A 25,283-nucleotide genomic window follows, 5' to 3' on the forward strand; every position below is an offset into this window, starting at 1 on the left:
TTCGACAAACTTAAACAGCAAATACACATGATTTAAGGTAAAAGTAACAATTAAATTCCCTAAATAATAAATTAGAACACGAAAACAAACTTGTGCATTGTAATATTTCCATTTTTATAATTATTACAACTAAAACTAAACAGTATTGATGAGATTTTGATTTTATTTTTACACATACCATATTTACACGTGGTTTATCCCACTTTCTAAGATTCTAGAGATGTTTTCGACTGCCAATACTTAAACAATTTAAGCGATTATATCAACAAAACTCAATTATTAAATCGATATTCCGAATCATTCGACTGAATCAAACTTATGATTAAGAAAATTCGGTTTTACTTTAACTACTGGAGATATTGTATTAGTGTAAATAAAATTAGTTATTTAATGTAATATACGTACTTTTATGCGCTAAAATAGTCTTCACTAAAAGTTTTATGAAATATTATCATAAAACAATATTATCCGTATAAGTAGCCTACTTATGGCAATGAATTTTTGAGCGCCAAATTAAAATTTGGTAACCAAATTTTAATTAATTTATCGCTAAAAATTTAATTAAATCGTATATATCTTAGACTATTATGAGATAAAACGAAAAGCATATTCGAGATATTCTTGAAAAATGCCTGCAAAATTCTTCACATAGCTGACATAATTAAAATAATGCGTTTATATAATATAAATTACACAGCCTATATATGTAATAACATGATGTTTCCTTATTTTGTATTCTATAATATAAAAATGTTCACTAAAATTCAGTTGTTATAGTACTTTTTGTTCAGAGAATATCATATTGATTTGTCACTAGTTATTATATCGGAATCAAACGCAAGTATCACTTTGTTAAACTTAAATTCCAGGTATCTACACAATTTAATTTTGTTGTTAATGTATTATTTATTTGTCCATTACAAAGGTATACCTATATTTACTTTATCTCTGTTATACGCGACTGTGATTTATCGTCTAAATAGTATTATCAAATACTACTGTATATTGCTAGTATCGTTCAGGTAGTATTGTCACGATTTTAGATTTTATAGCCCTATATTTTTCAAAGTAAACACATTTTATTTATTGGTTATTTTAATTTCTTGGCATGATCATTTGCTATAAATATTTTTTCTAACGTTATTTTTATAGGTTTCTCTAAATTAAAATATAAATAAAACATAATAAATACATTTCTTAAATTTAATATTGATATTTCATTCAATAAATGCATTTTCACCAAAACCACAATTTTAAATCTTACATAAAAAGTTTTTGAAACGAATTAAATATTATTTGGTTAATAATAATATGCTTATATAGTGTCTAAACATATTGTTAAAATAACAACAGTTACTTTTCAGATATATATGTTTACTAAGTTTTAAAATTTAAAAACATTTAAAAACTAAAGTAAAAGTTTCTATTGTTACATTCTTTTCAATATTACACGTGTTTGTCTATTTAATCTATTTAAAATTTCTTTATTTTTCACGATTCCTTGAAAATGATATCCATTTAAACTAACTGAGATTTTCAGGATAGGAATGTGATTAAAAATAACTATTATTATTATTATTATTATTATTGTTTTATAGAAATTTTACTAAAAAGACGAACTCTCTCAACTCCTTTTATGTAATGAATGTCATACAGTTTGAAAATATTGTAGAAAAAGTAAGACAGCAAAGAAAGCACGTAGAGTAAAAGCTCTAAGAGACTGAATTTTTTCATGATGTAAAAATATATCTATGTAATTTAAATTCAAATTTTTTGAATGTCATTTCATGTTTAAGTCACTCATTCTAAGGATTTATACATTTAATTAAGTGTTTATTCATCCGAGTGATTTTTTGTATAATTGCTTGAGGCGAGGGTTAATTCAAGAGATGTTATAAAAATTGTAACTATTTCCTGGATATTTAATATGCAATTTTATTTAAAATTTTAAGGTACAAGTAAATTATGCTAATTATGATTTTATTTTTTTTCTGTTGTAAAAAAGGGAATTATACAGATTTTTCCATTACAATATTATTTTTGTTTTTTCTGTACTGGCAATACTGATTTCATTGGTGCTGTACAAAGCTTGTGGAGGAAGGTCGACTTTTCATAAATTGTGAAACTTTAAATTGAATCTTGTGATTTTAATAGCTAAGTGAAGTGTTCGATCTCCTTCCAAAATAGTTTACATTTTGAAATAATCAGTTTTCAAATCTTTAAAGTGGTTGTGATAATTTTCGTTAGGACATATAGTAGGTCCTATGTTGTCAATGAACAATGGCAAAAGATCTTAATAAATATTGGTACCGTGTCGGCAATAATGTTAATAATGGGTTTTACAGCATCGGTATTTAATTACTATCCTTTATCATTAATATCGGAATGATAAATATCAATACTGCTAATATAAACCACACAGCGGTAACCAAATTTCAGCATACAAATAGTGCCTCATACAGTATTTTAAAATGAATTTTAAGCAAAGATGCTGCTTTAAACGATCTGTGTACAACAAATCAACATTTCTCTAACATAAACGTGTATGAATTAAAGTTTTGACGAACAGTGTACACCGGTTATTATGCAACTTATATTAACTTATTAATATATTAATAACATTTTTAAGGAAAGTTTTAAAGGATATGTAGCATGCTTTTGAAAGCATAATGATGTTTAAAACTTCATTTAAAACGTTTATACTTATACAAAGTAAGTTTTTAAACTTATATATTATCCTATTAAGGTAAAAGTGGATACAGACATTCATACATCGCATTATTTTCGAAATATTATACGATGTGTGAACTCGATTGAAAAAGGACGAGGGTTGACGTTAGGCTGGCAACTAGTCACAATGCATTTATCAAACTGTATCATACATGTTCTAATGTTCTAATCAGTCAGTATCAGTAATACGAAGAGTATTTTCCGTAGGCGACGTGCGATAGAACTCGACCCTTATCAGAAATATCGCACGTATTGTAATTTTAAGCACGCGGGAAAAAACTATTTCAAACTCAGAAAAAATATGGGAAAAAAAGAAAGACAAAGAAAATTAGATTTGCAACATGGAATATTAAAACCTTGACCGAAAATGCGTGAAAATAACATTTCAGAATGAATGTAAACATGGTTACAGAAAAGGGACGGAATGGAAATGGGATGTAATATAGGGATGTGTGAGAAAGATGTTAATTAGCTCACGTAGAAGAAAACAGTGGAAAGTAAACTGTAAACTTAGTGTTAGGTACAGATTGATAATATTTGGCAATAGTTAGAAAGATAGAAGATTGTCAGTTAATTTCTTAACTAACAATAATCCAGTTAGGACAGAGATTTTTTTCCTTACTAATTAAACTAACCTTCATAATACAGTATAACTATTACTCATTCTTTTCAAATTAATTTAGACTTATATAGAATAAAGTTTTGGAAAATAATCTTATTTGACAATTCAGTTAAAGAAATTTCAAAGCAAAAATAAAAAATAATCCGACAGTTCGAGATTATATTAATGTTGGATAGGATGTGAGAAGTTACGAGGAAGTCAACATAGGAATAAGCTTGAGAGACGAAAGCAGAAAAGAATTTATGTTAGTACATAATTTAAAAATACAAAGTCCCGACGAAAATTAAACAAAAATTTAAATTTAAAAATCGTCACCAGAGGGATATATCGGCGTAATCTACATTAAACAGCGCTAATTCTCAGTGGATAAAAGGAGCCGAGATCTCGACGGGATAAGGATGACCTAAAGAAGATGTCGTAAGATTACCATACCAATTTTAAAGATTTTTTAACTTTATTGGTTTTTCTGTGTTTTTTAAAAGAACTTTTTAAAAAGTAGGCAGTTGAGTAGCCTAAAAAGGAAGGTCCGGCTGTCTATAGAATTGTTCTGGAACATCAGTGTAAATGGTGATCGTCTAATAAATTTTAGAGCGACTTGTCTCTTGTTTTTTTTTTTTTTTTTTTTTACAAACAAAGTCCCTATAATTTATTCACCTGATTATGAAGCATAAGCTTAATAAATCGTACACGAAATTATTGGAAGGCATTACAGCAGATAAGTTGAGAAATAGTGTTAAAAAATCAGTACTTTAATTTTATATCAAACAGACCAACACAATAAATGAGAACATTTACTGTAGAGAAAAGTATAGAGAAGGTAGGAGAAATTTATTTATGATGTATTGTGCCGTACAGTATGTAGCTATGGGAAAAAGCTGATATAGCAGGCATGGGCAAATGCGGCTCCGAGAACCGCATGCGGCTCTTTTTGAGTTACATGCAGCTCTTGCTGAAAGTGTTAATTTCTGTTTTTTATTAATATTTTTACAGTTTTATTTTTATAATTTTGTGAAAATATGTTTATTAAAAAAATTCAATATTTGTTTTATATTATATTTATATTATATAATAAAATCGCACACTTTACCATACTATCCACCACGACAGTACAGAACTGCGGCTCCCATGCATTTTGCAAAACCTACATTGCGGCTCCCACTGAACTCTTGCTTGCCCACCCCTGTGATATAGGATTTCTGGGATATTAACATTACTATTATTAGAAGAAAAATGTAGAAGAGGAATATATTAATTAATATTATTGTGACATCGACACCATGCCGAGCTACAATTTTTAATCATCTTTTAATTTAAAAAGATCATATTAAGACCGGAAGTTTAAATATAGTTAATCTGGGCCTCCGACCCCTAAACTTTTCATATCTGGTCTCGATTTTCATATATCTCTGTTCTCGAGATTAAAAAAGGACAGATATTCAGACGGCAGAGGGAATTTACAATTTTCTCAAATTGCAGCTCAGTAATAAAGTTTGTGTTTAAAATACAGATACTGATTAAGAAAAATGCAAGGATTTTCAGTCTAATTAAACTATCAGATTAAATAATAAGCATCTGTACTCATATCATGAAGCACGTTAGCACTCTATGGTAAACTTCAGCCACACGTGTATTGTTAAAGTGCCAAATTTGACCCTTAATATCTCCAGGACCAATGAACCTATTTAGATGAAAGTTAAAATAGTGTCCATGATGTCTATGGGCATCTTAAATTTTGAATTAATTCATTGGATCGTTTTGGACTCATGCGATCGGCATTTTGCCGCCTAGATTTACAACAAGAGAGAATAGCGACACCAAGCTACCGAACTATCTATCGTAGAAAGAGTCTGCATATGTTTATAACTCTTTCGAGAACTGACCATTTCCTGTTGCTCTTTTGAAGGTTTTACTTAAAAATATTCAGTACTTATAAAATAATATCCCATTTTTTAAAATTTTGGCATATTATTGTCAATCAGTTATCACGTGGCATGACTTACTATTAGGTATCACGTGACTGTCGGTAAATATAGAATTATCAAGAAAACTATTCCATTATGAAGTTATCTGAAAAATACACGAAATCTACAAAAAACTGGTGGAACCAGTTGAAAAGTAAAGCTCACAAAAACATCTAAATAAAAGAAACTTTGCAAAGTTGGGGCATAAGAATGGTGGAAGCAGATTGTCAATAAGATTAACATGTGAATAAAGTGCACATCACAGACCACAATTACAGGAAGTTTTGGATGAAGCAATGTATTGAATGTACCCATGATGATAAATTGGGAAAACAAGCATCGTCACAGAAAAAGGCTTCGAGCTTTACTTTGTGCATTAAAGTCGTTGCATCTACAATAATTTGTGAAATATACTGTTGTCATAATAAACTTATGTCTACCCACTTCTGTGTGATTGCTCCAACATCAATATGTGTAATAAGTCCTCCATACAGCCAAAAACTTGGTGCTCATAAATTCATATTGTAACATATGGACAAAAAGCAAATCACCAATACAATAATTTGGCTGAACGTTAGAGCATCTTTGAACAATGTTAGCGAAGGAACCTTAAGGCACGAAGTAAAGCTCAAAGCATTTTACTGTGACAATGCTTGTTTCCCGATTTATTATTATGGTGGCATTGCTTCATTCAAGACTTCCTGTAGTTGTATTCTGTGTTGATGTACACTTTATTAACATGTTGCGTCTTACTGTCAAATCTGGTTCTAGTATTTCTACGCCATAACTTTTAAAAGTTTCTTTTATTTAGATGTTTTCGCTGAGCTTTACTTTTCAACTTGGTTTATCAGTTTTTATTTTCCCTGCTCTGTTATATATAACAGAGGGAAAGTAAGGAGATCGGTCAAAAATGACCCCCCCCCCAAGATTTTTACATTTTTGGATTCGGAACCTTGAAACGTAGAGAAATGCAAAAAAAAAAAAAAAAAAAAAAAAAAAAAAATAGGGAAAAAAGTCGGGATATTTTCTCTATGTATGGATATTAGTGTGTGTATTATTTAGTTCATCCTCTTTGAAGCTTAATAACTCCTGTGCCTCTTGTCAAAAATTTCTGAAATTTTGCAGGGAGATTTGCGTATTGGGGATTGATGCTATTAAATTTTGGTGGTTAAAGGTCGAGGAGATAGGGAGATGGAATGGAGTCGTATGTCATATCTCGAATGGGGTCGGACTTAATGAAGATTTTATTCATTATTACCATTCACAATTTTTTTTATAAAACTCATGCCTGCCCTCAAAATTAAGCTTTTTGCAATTTTATAATAATTAATTATATGAAAAGTTTTTAATAAAATGTAACAGATGACGCCACATGCCAGTTTTAAATATTTCCGGGAAAGTTAAACAACTCATTGTTGGATTTTTATGTGATTTTAGATACGATTTTACACTCAGCATTGTTTGTCATAATTGATTGCTTTCGAAATTAAAAACTTTAAAGTATCTTCTAATAATTTTATGATGTCGTTATTTTTCACTTAATTAATTTCAGAAAACAAAGCGTATCTTGCAGGAATCAATTTTTATTTCACAATATCACTCGCTATCTTATAGCTAGACATAAGCGTGTTTTGGTTTCCTTTTATCAGTATAGCAGACATTCTGAACGATTTCTTTAAATTTCTGTTTAAAATACCATTAAATATTTATTGTACTAAATAATAAACTACATTAGAAATAAGAGACACTTTCAATATTTTTTCATTTTTGCTTTTACATTTCATAAATACGTTATAAAACATTAAAACTTCTTTCCATTTTAAATTTTTACTCTCATTTGCATTCGTAAAATTTATAATACATTTTAGTATCGCAATTTTAATTAAAATATATTATAATAATTTATAAAAACCTTTTAATTTACAATTTCTTGCATTATTACGAACCATTAAAACAAAAATACTTTAAATTGGCGAATAGCTATTAACAAGAAATTTTGACAAATGATCCGACTCATTCTTACAGATTAATACGTTAATTACGTTAATATACGTTAATATACGTTAATATATTAATACGTTAATATACGTTAATTAAAACAACTAAAATAAATTTAAACTATAAAACATTTTAAAGGAATATTTAAAAACTACAAAGACCGTCCGTATTAAAATATTAAAATATATTTAAAACAAAATTTCTTTGCGGCTGTAATTAATTTCAACTTTAATTATTTTTACTTTTTAAAATGTAAATACCTTTCTTTAACATACTTCTTGTTAATACAACAGTTAAAACTTACAACTATTATGGTTTAAATCAGAAACAGGTGATATAAATTCGGAATTAATGGCCGTTTTATTTCTCTGGTTTATAAATTTTCAGGTTATTACAGGTATAATATTCAAAAACAAAAACAATTCCTTTTCTTCCATGCGGCTTTCAATTCTTGTGACATTCCTCAAAAGCAAGTTTTCAAAATTGTACCAGTAAAATTGAGTAAAATATGCTGTTGCATAGTCGTAACAAATGCTTTTGTTCCTGGTGCAATAAAATATTTCGACTCCTTTTTCAGTCAACGCTCTTTTATTAAACCCTGATAAGTTAATATATCGATTCGATATTGTAACAAGTAATTAGAAATCAGGGAGGATCTGGAGGATCTCATTAAGAAAGTGAAAACAGGAAGTGCAAAGTGGTAATGGACGCTCTGTTTTCACTTTCTTATGTTGATGAGAAAGAGCATGAGATGCTGACAGCTTCATATTTTGTCTCCGAAATACATAAACATGAGCTTTGTACTAGATAGATTAATGAACAATTCTGCTTTGGCAGAAAAGCGATATGCAATTTACTAAATATTATAAAAGGTAGTGACGTATCAGCGATAACAGAAATTAGAATTGTCAAAGCAATGGTTTTCTCTGTGGTGACTTAAGGATATGAGAGTTTGAGAAAGAACAAGAGAAAGAGGATAGACAAGTTTAAACTGTGGGCCTGAACACGATTACTTAGAACCCCAAGAATTTCGAAAAGAACTAACCATTCAGAAAATGTACAAATCAAACTCATCCGGGTTTACCAAATTTTGGTCATTTCATGCTTGCAGATAATCAGTTTTTAAAAATTACGTTGGAAAGCTTTTAATCGTTTCGTTTATAAGGAGTTGGAATTGAATAGACAGAACCTAACCAACTTAACATTGCATTAATTTCTATAAAAGCAGACGGTCATTTTAGTTTCAAAATATTATTAATTTGCTTATTATGTATTAATAATTACATCAAAAGTTATTACTGTACTTCTTTATATTTGATCTTTTTATGTAAATACAGAACATTGAATATTTCTTTACATTAATAAATGTAAATAAAATTTTAAAATTTTAATGTTTAATTTAAAAATAATTTTAATTTATATTTAAGTAAAATATACAAGTCTTCCATCTTTATAAATCTACGTTTCATTAAATAATAAAAGTTTATTTACTCATTATATTTGATTGTATATATATTTATGAAATTAATAATATAATTCATATTTATAGATTTATTCAAATTGTTAAAAAAATTATTATCTTAATCAACACTTTATAAATTATTATTTATATTCATTTAATAATTTCAGTATTTCTCTTACACTTATTAAATACTTAATAAAAAAAATAAATGTATTTTTACTTTCCATTCATATTTTTATAACTTAAAAGTAATAAAAACGCATATTTAAGTATAACCTGAAAGGAACATAAGCCTAATTTATTATCCATTCAAAAGAATGGTGCATTGACCATCCGTCACGCTGAACCACACACAGTACAGAAAACCTACAGTGTATTTTTTATTCGGATATTCCAGTTAATACAGAAATACATTTTGTTGAAACTGTTCAAGAATTAAAATATTAACCTTGTTTACCAAGTTTATTAACGTTTCCATCACTTCTGAGCTTTACTACATAGAATACTAATCATGCACTTTACATTTTCCTATGAACTGTACTGTACGTAATCTGAACTTTAAAAAGGTTTAAACTGCTTTTAATAAATACAAAAACAGAGCAATTCTCCGCTGTATTACGCTCCAAATGATACTTATAATGACCATTAACTGACGTAAATTTCTCTATAAAGATAAATTTTTCCTAATCTAAACTGTAGATGAGAGCTTGATCCTGTGCATGTGATCTGTTGTCCGTCTAAAGATATGGACAGAGAGAAGATAACTCTAACAGGTTCCATGCAATTGTAGAAACTCATTTTTTAAATATATTTTTAAGTTTTATTTACATATATTTAAATGATAATTAGATTTAAAATGCCACTAAATAAATAAATAATATATTTATTAAAATTACTTTATCTTCTCATTAATCATTCATATTTTCTATTTATTATCTCAATATTTAATATATTTTTTATCTCTAAACTTATTGCTCATTTTTATAATTGTTTAAAGCATCATATTCTATAAATTAGTTATAACTGCAAGAAAATGATAAAATTTTAATATAGTTAAAGGTATAAAAATAAAATAATAAATATATATATATGTGTGATAATAAATCAGAAAGGCAAAAATCTATACATAATGTTCTCATTAAATTATTAATTTAAAAAGTCTATCGAAAATTTAGTTTCAGGAAATATGTTATAAAACGAAAATTATGTGGTTAGTCTTATAAATAAAAAAAATGACTATAATTCAAGGTCCGTTTAAAAATTAATACAATAAATTATTGAAAATGTTTTGGAATTACTTGGAGTAAAATACATTACGAACTTTTTCTTTATTATTTATTACCAAATTGACATTACCAGAAAAATTATCTCATTTATATTAAGTTGAATGTTTAATGAATCACTCGTAATGAATTGACTTTTAAACGAATCACCTTTCGAATATAAATCATAAATGAATGATAAAAGAGTTCGAAGAAATAAAAATATTAGAAATTTAAAGAAAATTTATATTAAGTTTATTTCATCATAAAATTATTTTTTATTGTTTTCTTATTTTCTAAAATTTCTTTTAATGGTATAGATATTTAGGAAAAATCAATAGAAAAACTGATTCAATCATAAGCAGCTTGAACTATTTATAAATTTTTATTCGTGTTGAAACTAAGTGCCATGTGACACAATTTTTTTTTAAATATCTGTAAATCCTGTTAAATTTATAACGTTGGCGTATAAACATTAAAGTATATATATATATATATATATATATATATATTAATATTTAAAAATTTAATTTCAGTTGAAAGATCGAAGAAAACGTGTAATAAATTGATTAATTTAATTAATTAATTAATAGTTTATAAAAAATATATTTAAATATCGAAAAGAAAAATAATTAATAGTAATAATAATAATAATAATAATTAAAATAATGTGTTTTATATAAAAGAAATAAATATTTTGAAATATTATTTTATTATTTCTTCGTTATTAGTTTCTTTAAAGAAATAATAAGAGAATTATAAGTAGATTTTTTTTTAGTAAATTTAATATTCTTTAATAGTAGCCAATACAATTTTTATTCAATTTCCTTCTCAACAGAATGAATTATTAATATTTTTTATATTTAGTGCATCAACGATAACAGAAACAAGTCAAATATTAAATACTTAATTATTAACCTTGTATTTGAGAATAGTAATAAATTGTTAATTATTTAACAATCAGTAAAGGGGACTGCCAATTAAAATAATTACATTAATGTTATTGTACAAAAATAAATAAATAAAAACAAGATAAGCGGGAAATATCTATAGTTCAACACATTGAAGTCTTTCTAAAATGATTTTAATATCAGTAAACAATTTTAATAAATTTTAAATAAATCATAAATATTAGCTTTTGTTAAAAAGAACTTCATGAAAATATTAAAATAATTTAATAAAAAATTCACCGCAAAACAGATTTAAATTATGTGCATATATAAACATATACTACACTGAAAAAATCGATGGGTGGATATTTATTTATCTTGTAATTTGAACTTGAATTTCCTAGAATTCAAGGTCTATAAAAAGTTAAATAAAACAAAGTCTAATTTTGATAATGAAATTGTTTCTTTATTACATTTTAAACTTTACAATCTAAAATAACTTTATTAATTAGTAATAATAATGGAAAAATGCAAAAATTAGATTAAAAAAAACCAAAATATTTGTTCGAAAAAATCGACAAAAATTTTCGCACATTTTCGCGATATTTATGTAATTATCTTTATAATTATAAATAAGAAATTTATTTTATCTGAAATTAATGATCAAGATTTATATAGGACTGAAAGATTTTCATAATAATTGAAAAAAAAAATCCAGCAATGAGTTGTATAACTTTCCCAGCAAGAATTAAAAATTGTATGCTGCGCATTTGTTATGAGATTTAACAAGGCAAAAAGCTTAATTTTGAGAATAGATATGAGTTTTATATATATATATATATATATTGTAAATGCTAATTACAAATAATATCTTCATTAAAGTCCGACCAAATTCGAGATATGACACGCGATCCACTCTATTTCTCTACCCCGTCGACCTTTAACCACGAAAATTTAATAGCACCAATGTCACTAACACCCAAACCTGCTTGAAAAATTTCAGAAATTTTTGACAAAAGACACGGGAGTTAATAGAGAGGTTGCGGCCGAAGTTTTCAACGCGAAAACGTCTACGTCGGACGTTCAGCGCCGCCTTCCTGTAAGCCTAGAAGTTTGACAATGGCGTTTGGAACGTCGAGCATGATTCTACTGACTTTCCAAACGCCATTGTCAAACTTCTAGGCTTACAGGAAGGCGGCGCTGAACGTCCGACGTAGACGTTTTCGCGTTGAAAACGTCGGCCGCAACCTCTCTATTAAGCTTCAAAATGAGTGAACAAAATCGTATCCCCCACACACAAATTAACATCCATGCATACATAGTTTTACTCATTATTGGCATTTATAACTTTTTTAGAAACTCCTCTCTACCATCAAAGCCCATTAGTGGCCGAGTGGATAAAACCACTGAAAACTGTTAGTTGGTCGTGGGTTCGAGCCTCGCCAACGGGTCACGTGGAGTTTTCTGGGCTAACACCTTAATAGGGATTAGTTTCCCATAGAATGTTCTCTCGGGAGGCATCATTCACGTGTCTCGTTGTCGTAAACAAATAAACCAAACCAGACCTACTCTGAAAATTAAGCCATTTGGCTTTTTATTATAATTAATAATATAAGAATTATTTTTAAGTAAAATCTCGTAACAGAAAGCGTCACATGCAATTTCAACTTCTGCTAAAGTGTCTCAGTGCTTTTTAAAGTTAAATATTCTTTTAAATAAAGAAATTTCTCATAATTTAGCAAAATTACTCCTCTTAAGCTTTTGTTATTATTTAAATTTCATATCGTAGTATAGTTGAAAATTATCGGACTTCCTTCCTGGTCCTCTCTTAACCTGTTGTTCGAGTGCTGGCAAATTCGAGAAAGACTCCTTGCCAGTTTTTTATATTTTATGTATTACCATCGTATGAAAAGCTGATTAAATTGGACTCAAATAATTCCAGAAAACCAAAGAATGGAATTATATTTAAAAAAACTCTTTCAAAAATAGTTCAATTTCATTCCAAACATTCACTTTACATCACTTTAACAAATTCGATTTGTTGCGTTGACCTAATTTTTGTTTTCTCTTTCCCTCTTACAAGAACTAGGTTTATATAAATATAAAAATTATATTATATGAACGAATAAAACTGAAATATTAAAAATGTACTATTATCGTGTTCATTTTCCAATATTTGCTGTATAATAAAAGTTATTATTAGTATTATTATTACTATTATTATATAGTATTATTATATTAGTTAAATATGTATACTATACTAATATAATCTATTATAGTATTATTATTATCAGTAGTAGTAGTTAAAATAAGTTAATACAATTTGTGAAAATTTCGTATAGAAAAATGTTATTCTGAAAATATTAAATTTATGAAATTTTTATTCATAGAACACGATCTACATAAAATGTTTACTTGACGTTGAAAATGTTTACGTAGAGACTTAATACAATTTCAAGCACTAAATTTCTTTTTACGTTTCTATTTATTATTATTATTTTATTAATACTGTGTCGTTTTTGCCAATTAATATAAATAAATTTAATACATACGTTATATAATAATATAATAAGAAAATAAGTTATATAAAAGAAAGTGAAAATATGGATTAAATACGTAGTGTAAGTGTTTATTATTGCACGGGTACAAAAACGTAAGAAAATCTATATAACAAATATTTTTTCAACTTATTAATGCATATAAATTAGGTCTAGAATTTGACATGTATTTGTTATAATGCGATTTTTTAAAATTTTCATATTCTAAGCAATTGAAAAGCTTTTTATTATTTTTAATTCTGTTCTGATATTTTTATTTAAAATCAATTTAATTCTTAAATATTTTCTTACCTTTGCGAAAAATCCAGGGTTTAATTGTGACTCTTGTTATTTTTCATTTCCTCGCTAATGATGAACGACTTCATTATATACGAAGACCGCCTGTAATGAACGGCCATACGCTAGAATTTTCTATAATAAATACAATTTTGCCTTTATAGTTAAGTTATATATTTGAAAATGCTTAAAATTTTATATTTGATTCCATATAATAAAATTTTAAATGTTTCATGAAAGAATTAAGCTTATTTGTCGGTAATCTTAATATTATATAAACTATTTATCAATTTATGTCACGTTAGAAAAATTATCATCTCCTCTTGTTGTCCTAATTTTCGCTATAAACTTGTGTCTAAAGTAAAATTGATTGGGTTTAGAAACAATCCATCACATAAATATGACATACAAAAATATGTTGTAAATTTATGTAAATTATATATAACAAAGTCTTTATCATTATAATTATATATTCATAGTTTTATTTAAAACTAGATGTAAAAATATATTATATAATTATTGATTGTTCTAATTTATAATAGCCTAATGTATTTATAACAGTGAAAGATTATTACAAAAATTACAAAAATTGAAAATATGTTTTATATTTAAATTACAATTTTAATTATTAAAAATAAAAATAAAATTTTTTCCATACAAATTTTAGTATATATATAAATTCAGTTTAAGAGAATTTTTACTTCATTATAAAAGCGAAACCTTGACAAAATTTAATGGTAGAATTTAATATATCGCACCATTTTAATTGCTTTAGAACTCGTAAAATTGACAGTGCCTATTGTAATTACTTAAAAGAATCTAATATAATTAATTTCTTAAAACTTGCTTAAAAATATTATCAAATTATTAATTAATAAAACTTTAAAAATATATCGGAGACAATACTTATATGCCACGTTGTTTTCTAGTTCGAATTTTCTGATAGGAATTTATTGATCACCCGTCCGCCATGTGGGTTACAATTTTTACTAAAGGATTTAATATCGACAAATGTCAGGTTTACGACTTTTAAGGTCACTGTATGTTCGTAGAGGAACTCGTTATTCTGGGAATTAGAAAGTGGGTGCGAACATTTTATAGTTAACATCTCTTGGGATTATGTTGTAAATACATTTACACAACCTAACCAAGATCTAAATGTAGATATTTTGAAGGCATTAATTTAAAAATATAAATGAATATGTCAGTGATTACTTACAATAAATCTATTGTTAAGAAAAATTAAAGTATATAATTATAAATTTAATTTATTGTATACTTTAAATTGATTAAATTAAAGTTAAAGTGATACAATAAATTAAATTGTAATTAATTTTGTTATATAAATGATAAATTAAACTAAGAAAAATATTTACTTTTGTTATTTAGTCTGAAATTAATTGTGTAAATAAGCTAAATGTGAATAAATGTATTTGTCACTTATGTTGCAAATGGAAATATTTAACTAAACTGAACACAACTTTGTAGATTTTTTTATACGGAATCATTTATTTATTTTAAAGTTAGACGGCAATACATTAAAATAATTAATAGTCTTCATTGTAGTTAATTGGGGTTTTCGAAAATAAATAAAATATATATATATTAGTATTTAATTTATTACTATTTAAATAGAAAATATTTTCAATTGGTATCAATTAGTATCAAAAATATTAATAAAATATTAAATGTTATCAAGTATTAGAAAATTAAGAATGTTCAGAATTTACATTTAAACATAGATTTTAAATTCTATTTTTATATAAGGACCATGTAATCTTTCTTTCGATTCTATTATTATTAAATAAAAGTTTAACGAATCCAAGTACAAAGTAATCATGATCGAGTAGAATATATTGAACTTGATTGAACTTGAATACATTTGAACTTGATAGAACCTTAACCCCGAAAAATGTTCGTTTCTTTAAAAGTATCCTTCAGATTTGAAGGATATGTAAGACATGAATATAATAACGAGAATTAATGTATAAAGGGTTTTTCCAGCTGGAGATCATGTGCCATCAATTCAAACCCGACATAAAATACGTAGTTTGTTGAAGCCAACGTGCTGTAACCAAGGTGACCATTTCGCATGGTGCATAAAAAACTAAACCTAGACGACGCAAAACCATTGATTTCTTTCGTGTATACTTTCGCAAATACTTAATAGATTAAAGTTTCCAATAACCTTACTTTATCTTATACATTTAATAAAGACAATATATGAATGTTTATCTTACAATTGATCTTCTATGTCTTCTTATTTACATCTTAACAAGACAAGAGTCTTGCTAAGAATGAGAAAATTGTATTCTAATATATCATATTTAATTCCATATAGTTCACATAATTCCAAAATAAATTTGTTGATAAAAGTAATTTATTATTATATTTTTCTTTGTTTTTTTAAAGTAATAAATAGACTTTTTAATATTTAAATTTCAAATCATACAGATCATTTAATTACTAATTTCTCCAGATTTATAGAACATTTTAATTAATGAGTCCAAATCTTTATGTAAATGAATTATGATCATATCATTTGTTTTTAGTAGATAAAAATAAACATAATTAGTAATTTTTATTAATTTAAAATAAATTAAGATATAATTTATTTAGTAAAATATAAATTTATTTGAATTAATTACAGTTGTAAATATATCTTTCTTTACAGTTTTCAATATTTCTAATGGAAAATATTTGCTTTTCGTGATAGTCAAGAAATCAATATTAATGGGTTGTACCAGAAAGTAACTACTTAAATTACATACAGTTGTAAGAAAAGAAAACAATCTTAAAAATTAAAATAATATTATTATATGAAAATTTCTCATTTTATTAGTAAAGTGATAAAATCAAAATTTAATTTTCTCAATATTTAATTATCTTATTAAAGCAGAATATAAACAATCAATTTTTCTCAAAAAATAAAATAATAATTTCATTTACGATATCGATAAACACGAAAATGTTCTAAATTTGATTTTCCAAAATAAATTTATTTACGATTTTATTAAATCCTTTAAGATATAATAGCGGAATAAAGTTATTTTTACCGAAATAAATCGATAAATTTTGAAAAAAACGTCGAGAAATATTGTTAAAAATCTTTCGAATTATATTTTATACTTCATCTAGATATGATATTATTTTAAGCTTAAGAAGACAAAAAGAATTGCGAAAATCATTAAAATTATAAATGGATATTTAAACCTTTATCTGAATTATCGACTTAAAAGAAATCAATTAATGTCGGAGTTTTAGAGACGAATGGATCATTTATACAGTCTTACTTTAATAATCACTTTCATTTCTCAGAAAGTTGCACTCGAATAAAACAAACAAAAGTGAAATTAGTTACCTACCAAAACAGTTATATATATATTGATTTATAAGAACATTTTGAACTTGTAAATAATAGAATTACGCTAACCTAATATTAAGATAAATCTTATTTAATATTTAATCCACTTTCAGAGAAAACATTTCTGTCCTTAAAATTATGATTTATGAGCAAAGAAAACATTTGTAAAATTGCAAAAATGTTTTCTCTGTTCCATATTGAAATGTAAATTTTCTGCTCCCGAATGTTTTTTAGTTATCAACCTGGTTTTAGCGTTATGAAAACATCGACGTCCAGAAATATTCTTGGCAATCTTCCTCGAAGGTCACGACCCCTCGGTTAAGAAATACTAAGACAACTTATAGAATTTTTTTAATAATAAATCAAGCATCCGAATTTTAATTTTAACTAGTTTATTAATCTCGTGCATAATTTTGCGTAAAAATTATAAATGTTTTTGACATGAATATAAAATACTGCATATGTTTTATGTGTTGCTTCTATTGTTGATATAGTTGTAAAATGGAAGCACTGAAAATAGTCATTACTTTGAAGAATGATTTACGAAGAAAGGAATGCGCGACCAATCGAAGAAAGATATGACAATGGGTGGGAATATACATATATACATCAAATGATGATCGTTTGTTTGATTGTCGTCATGGTGACATTTTTCACATAAATATTCGTGGCGCTTCTATCGCTACATACCTGAGCGGGAATATTCAGAGTTGTCAGAACTGGGAAGACCTTTCATGAGAACAGGTGAGCAATACTTCAGGTAAGTGACTCACACCACGTATTAAGCTATTGCCTTTGGATAAAGTGACTCACATTTTGATCGTTTTTAAAGAGGTTTATGATATTTTTTATTATTATTTAAAGTTATATAAAGTTATTAAACTCAAAATTTTTATCGTAACATTTCATAAATTACGAATTTTTTAGCTATTTTTCTCTTATATTAGTTAAATTTTAATTATCTTAAATGATTTTTAAGCTATACGATTATATTAAAAGTATAAAAGTTAATTTAATATTTAATAATGTTTTAATTATTTATTTATACTGGTTCTGGATATTGAAAAGTTTGAGTGGAAATTTTTGATTAATTTATAAATAAGTCATGAAAATAAATGTTTCTAATAAATAATAGAATTTATAAAGTTATTGGTAGATTATTATTTTTAAAAGTATAATTTATTAATGTTAAATTATTGAATTTTAACGTTAACCCGGTCAAGTATTGGCCTTTTGCCAATAAGGGGGAAAAGTTTTATCTTTAACATTGTGAAAACATAGGAAAATAATTTGAAAATCGATCGTATTTTTTTTTCTTTGAATATTGTTATTTTTGAATTGTGTATAAAAATAGTATACGTGTTTATTAAAGTTTTAATTTTAAAGTCAACATCGTTTAATCAATAACGGGAAGTGCGTCATGGCGACAGGTGACCATTACTTTGAAAGTTATACAGTAAAGTCGACGATGATCATGTAAACACATTACTCCTTGGGGTCGATGTCACTTTTTACGTCAACGCTGATATTTGTATTGATTGGACAGTTGAGTTCCATGACCTTGCATTTCTCAGACTGGAACATTGAAAATTTTTCCAATTTTTTCCAGTTTTCCAGTCATTTACTGAAGAGTCGCGGTGGAGAAATATTTATTTATTTATTTTAATTTTAAACAACACAAAGAATGCAAATATTTTGAAATAATTTAATTTTATTTATATAGATTTTTGAAAGCATTTTTGAAAAATTGCAGGTTTATCTCTTTTTGTTAGCAAGAGATAGATTTCCTGTTTGATTATAATTGTTTAAAAATGGCTCAAGATGTAACTGAAGAAACAGAAAATCGTCCGAAATCTGCAACCATTACTTCAGAAAACAAAAAAAGTGAATCTAAACAAAAGGAAGAAAGAATAGAAGACAACAAGTCAACTGACTCCGAAGAAGAAGTTCTTAATCAAGAAGTTGAATTATCTAATGGACAAGAAAATGGTGAATCAAATACAGAATTGCAAACTGGGGAAAGTAATGGATGTGATGCTGATACGGAACGTCCTGCAAGTGTTAAAAGTAATGGCACAGTTAATGGTTTACAAAATGGAAACGGACGACAGAGCAGATCCAGTCGCGCTTCAAGCTCTACTAGTAGAAAATCTGTTGATGGTAGAAGTAGAGAAAACCGTGTTTCTAGTTCTCATAGCCATAGAAGCGAAATAGGAGAGCGACCAGCCAGCAACACTAGCAGAAAATCTATTCAAAATGGAACGGATAGACGGACATCTATCGCTGATGATGATGGAAAAGAAAATCGCATTCCCAGTCGGGAATCTATTCATCGTGACATGCAAGAAATGACTGTGGATGAATCTAAAGAAAATAGGCCTCCGAGTTCTAGTAGTCAGAAAAATATCAGGCTATCATCGGAACAAGAAACAGCGAAAGACATTGAAGATAATAGGCCTTTAAGTTCTGCTAGCAAACATTCTGCTGAGTTAGCTTCTGAAACACAAATCAATGGCGATTCTAACGACCAACGGCCAAGTTCTGGCAGGAAGTCGACAGATTCATCTGCAAAACAAGAAATTGCTGAAAACTCCGAAGATACTACACCTTTGAGCATTGACAATAAACAACCTGATGAGACAGCTTCTGATGGACAAGTAAATGAAGATTCTAATGATCAACGCCCAACAAGTGCTAAAAGCAACAACACTATAGATTTATCTACAAAACAAGATGATTTTGAAAATGCTGAAGAAATGCAATCTCAAAGTTCTTCATGTAGAAAAACGCCTGATAATCTTGCTGAAAATCAAGATACTGAAAAGAATTCTGAAACTCGTCCAGCAAGTTCTACGAGTAGAAAATCACGAGACAATCCATCCGAAAGTAGACCTGCGAGTTCTACGAGTAGAAAATCACTAGATGAACCATCCGAAACTCGACCTGCAAGTTCTAAGAGTAGAAAATCACAAGCAGATCCATCCGAAACGCGACCTGCGAGTTCTACAAGTAAAAAGTCACTAGAAGACCAATACGAAAGTCAAACTAACGAAAATTTATCAGAAGTTCGAACTTCTAGTTCAAAAAGTAGAACTTCTGTAAAATGTGAAGCTTCAGACAATAAAGAACAATCACAAGTAGAGATTTTATCTAGTGATGATAAAGCTGATGAAAATGTCAAAGAACAATCTGATATAGAGTCTACTGAAAATGCACAAGAAACTGAAGTAGAATTAAACAAAACCGAAACAAACGCCAACGAAGATCAAACAAATTGTGATGAAATTGCTCAAGATGAGGAGCTTAATAAAAGTTCCGAAAATACTGAAGATGCACAAAAATCTGAAGAACAAGAAACAAAATTGATCGATAGTGTTAACAATGAAGTGGCTAATTCTGCTGAAGAAATAAATCAACAAGATGAAACACCGATAGTAGAAAATGATGAAGTAAATGAACAAGAAGATAAAGAAGTGAAAGAAACAGAAATAGAACAGTCAAACGAAAAGGAGATAGAACAAATGACAGAAGAGCCCACTCAACAAGATCAGGAAGATAATAAAGAACAAGATATAATTGAAACAAATGAACAAGAATCTGATCAATCGCGTGAAGAAGTAGAACAGCAAGAAATCGAGAAGAGAGATGAACAAGAGGGGGAATCAAACGAACAAGCACCAGAACAATTAAATGAAAACGAAGAGAAAATAGAAGAAAACGAAGACGACAAAAAATGCGACGAAGACGAAGGTAAGTCATAAAATTATTCATGTAATAGAATAAACTTTTTAATGTAATCATTTACATTTATAAAATACGATGTACCAAAAAGTCAATGCCTCATTCATGTACCGAAACGCATATAAAATAAACGTTAAAAGTCAACGATCTGTTATCGTTGACATTGCTGACATTGAACTCTTAAAACGTTCAAACTGGGTGTGGTTGATTGTGTAATGACTTACTTTGTTGAAGATTTTATAGTGCAGTTGATATATTATCCCCGTCCAATATATTAGATAAAAGATTATGAAACATTAATTTTTAATGTTAATTATCTTATATCTAAACTACTTTTATACGGAAGCATCTCTTGATTTGGTGAAAATTAGTATTAGATTATAAGAGGATTTCTACAAAAGATTTAATGAAAATAATGTAAAGCCATATAAAGAGAGATATTCCAAATAAATGATATCACCCATTTTTATCGATATTTGTTCACAATGGAGAAAATTTAAAAGACCATTTCCTAGAAAAGGATCGAAATATCGATACCGCGACTATTAATTATCTTAACTATAAATGCTTAAAACAGGGTGTTAAAAAGGCGAAAATAAGAACTGGAAAGAGATCGAAGTAAACACATTTTTCTATACTTTATTTATTTATTTTTTTAAATTCATTGATTACTTTTAATATTCTAAATAACGTTTCAAACGAAAATTATTATTTATAATCATTTCATTATCAATTGATTTTTTTAAATATCATTTTCATATGACCTTCTAATACATTAACATTTTATTTATAGAATGTTTTTAAAAAATTTTATATGAACACTAAGAATTTGTTTGCGTTTGAATATAAATGCGCTTTATATTAACAATGCAATATTTTGATTTTAAAAAATGTTTCGAGTATGTTTACACAAAGAAATAAATTTAAATAAATAGATCTATTTATAAGTTTGACTTTTACATTGTCGTTGTGTTTTACTGTCTCAATAAAATGCTTACATATAATTACTGTACTGTACATATATACAGTATATATAAATGTAGATACATACATTCAATGTATACGATTATTATTTATAAACGTTAATTATATAAATACATTTTAAATATTAGTCTCGTTCGTTTAGAAATATTTAGAAATATTTTAATGATTAACGAGCAATTATACGTTTCTTCATCTCAAATTTGTAGTATCTAGCTCCTGTATATCATACTTTCCCTGAAAACAACAGAGTCATGCAGGTCATCTATGTAACTCCATTAAGGGGAAATATTTGAATTGAATTCACGTGTCTTTCGATCTATACTGGAAGTTCGTATATAGTTATTGGGGCCTCCTGTTCCTAATGTTTCTCATTTTGGTCTTAACATTCATCTATCTAATAGCACTCTCGAGATTAAGGAATGACGGTCAGTCAGACGGACGACAGTGGGAATTTATCGGTCTACATTTTTTTTCAAATTGCAGCCCAATTATTAAATATTTTTCTACCAGTGATATATTCTTTTAAAAATAATAAAATAATCTAAACTGTTTTAAAATTTAATAATACTTCTCTCTTCTGATTGGTAATTAAATGTTGATACTCGAATTTGAATGCTAAATAAATTATAATTTATTAAAGAAATTTACATTAAAAAAATTATATTTAATTTATTAAAATACATTAAATGAAAACTTCTTATCGATCCTGCGTACATTTACTTCTAAAATCGATAAGAAGTTTATTTAACAAATCCAAAGAAAATGGTGTTCTTTAGATTTTCACAGAGTGAGATTAGGAATTTGCCCCGAAACTGATATAAAAGTTGAGATAAAAGCATCTGTTACGAGATTCTCAAACAAGTACAGTACATAAGCATATAAATATATTGGAATAATGAATTGATTTTGTTTAATTTAAATAACTCGTCGCATCATTTTAGCTAGATCAACGCGATGTGCTATGGTTTCTGTCACGACACATTGCGACGAATCATTTAATTTATTAGTTTATACTTGGCATAGTTAATGTTTCTCTACTTGTTTCGCTCGTTTACATTTTAATTTATATAAATAGTATATGAATCGAAAGATGTATTATGCATTATCGGGACTATCCGGTTTCAAAGAATGAAATCCAGGTAAATATATGCAGTAATAACGATACGAAGAAATATTGTGACATTGTTAAGATATATCAACCAAATTATATAAGGCTCGGATTATTTAATGGAACAAAGATCTATTTTTATTTTCTTTATTTAAAAATATAAATTATCTATTAGCATCTTGTTTCAATCTTCATTAAAGAGTTTTCTAAAGTAGTTTCTTCTGGGCTGTATAACGGGCTTCATAGATTAGGCGCTTCAGGCTTTAGCAGACTGTAGGAGTGGAAAGGGGCTATCTTAAATAAGTAGAAATAAGCTTAAAATATTAAAATAATTGTTTTTACAGTTAAGGCAATGTATAACGTGTATATATATTTTAATCATTAAATCGAAGTTTCATTAGTTTTTGATAACTTAAAATATTTACTTTCTAAAAAATTGTTTCACTTTCTACGCAAGAATCAATATATAAAATATTATATTTAATATATAAATATATTAAATTTTATTTTTATTTTAATAGTTTAATTTATATTACAAAAATAAAATTTATATATTAATATTTTCATATATTTAAAAATATAAATTTTTGTGATACATAATTGCAAAATTTTATTGATTTATTTTATGACGAAAATGTCAAAAGCAGAAAATATGTTTAATATAAATTCAGATTTGTTTCAAAAGATGGCGCCAACGGTTATTGTTTGTCTGTCTGTCTTTTGTTACCTGTACAAAAAACTTCGTTCCTTGAATATAATGTGGAAATTTTTATACATTTTTATAACAAAATGGGAATTTTCAAAAATTATTTAAAAATAGTAATTTATCGTATTATTTATATTATAAATTTCTTTATTTTTTCATCCTCAAGCATTAAATATTTCCGTGAAATATATTTTAAAAAGTTGTAATATAAATTTTTTTTATTCGTGTTATAATACTTTAATCGTTTTGATGTATTTTATTTCAAAAATTAGCCACTAGATGTCATTAAAAACGTAGGAAAGAAAATATATATATACGTATCGATTAGTAGTTATTATTATAATAATTAAATAAATTTAAGGAAACAATTGGTTATTGATCAGAAATTAAGGTTGATGACACTACAAATCTGGACCACACCTTGACTGGCGCCTTGCGTCTGGACAAAAGATGATTGAGAGAAGATAATCATTCAAATCGATAATTCAAATTTGTATCATAGTTCTTTTGGTTTAAAAATCTTAATAAGTAACTAATTACTTGTAAGTAACATGTAATTACATTATTTCGTAGATACGTATTAATAAATCTTTGACATTGTTAACAAAAATAGATTTGTTCTACTTCTATGCATTTATTACTGTTATGAAGTATCTGCTTGTATGCTTGATATAGGTCACTTGCCTTGATCATTTTGATATATACATGTAACTATATAGGTTATCCTACTTCTTATTTATTCAGAAAAGATCTTTAACTTATATAAATGTAAATCTATCTTTGTTTTTGGCAGGTTTTTTTAAATCATTTTTCTTGCATAAATTTCTAATGTGTGTGTCATTTAGCTTAATAAAAACAGCAAAATTTAATTTGTATACTGAATTAAATTTATTTGAACAATTTAACGAACGTAACATTAAATTACATGCTAGTTTAGATACTGTAGCGTGAATGTCACTTCACGACATAACATATCTGTCAAAGGAGAAGAGACATTTACAGGGGTAACGTTATCGTAATTGGTTACGAAACCGGAGGTTTTGACTTATTGCCATTGATTTATTGGTATGTTCATTGCTGCATAATTACATAATATATTATTTCACCACACCGTTTAAATTGTTTCTATAAAACAGTTTAATTAACATCCAAATCTCATAAGTGAAACCGCAAAAAATATATTACAATGAAACATTTATATTCATAGAAATTAGTAGTAAGTGAAAAATAGTTCCTTTTATAATTATTTATATGTAGAAAAGGAAAAATAAAAAATTCGTGTCAATCAATATACTTCTTCAATTACATAACAGTAATATTTGTTTACTAACAAATTTAAAATTTAATATTATCTAAATAAATATTGCATAAGTGATGTTTAAGATAAGGAATATTTTTGAAGGTGGTGATAAAAACTTCAGAAAGTTAATTATTTGTAGAAATGACGATTAACTTTTAGCCTAAATTAAAATAATTATACGTCATTTATAACTTATCTAAATTTGAAAATACATTTATTCTACATTTAAAAAATAATAATAATAAATCGAATTAAGAAAATGATTCTAGTTCTGTTTACTTACTAAAATAGAAAATAAAATGTTTTAAACTTTTCGATAAA

At 26.7% G+C, this 25,283-nt stretch overlaps 1 protein-coding gene across 1 annotated transcript; it reads left to right on the forward strand.

Moving 5' to 3' along the window:
* The first annotated feature begins 18,934 nt into the window (after window positions 1-18,934).
* Window positions 18,935-20,884, forward strand: LOC136988991 (enolase-phosphatase E1-like). The gene has a single exon (XM_067287009.1). The coding sequence runs from the start codon at window positions 18,935-18,937 to the stop codon at window positions 20,882-20,884; it is 1,950 nt and encodes a 649-aa protein (XP_067143110.1).
* The last annotated feature ends 4,399 nt before the right edge of the window (window positions 20,885-25,283 follow it).

Source organism: Centruroides vittatus, unplaced genomic scaffold, assembly GCF_030686945.1.
Source record: "Centruroides vittatus isolate TY-2023 unplaced genomic scaffold, ASM3068694v2 scaffold_435, whole genome shotgun sequence".
Lineage (NCBI taxonomy): Eukaryota > Metazoa > Arthropoda > Arachnida > Scorpiones > Buthidae > Centruroides > Centruroides vittatus.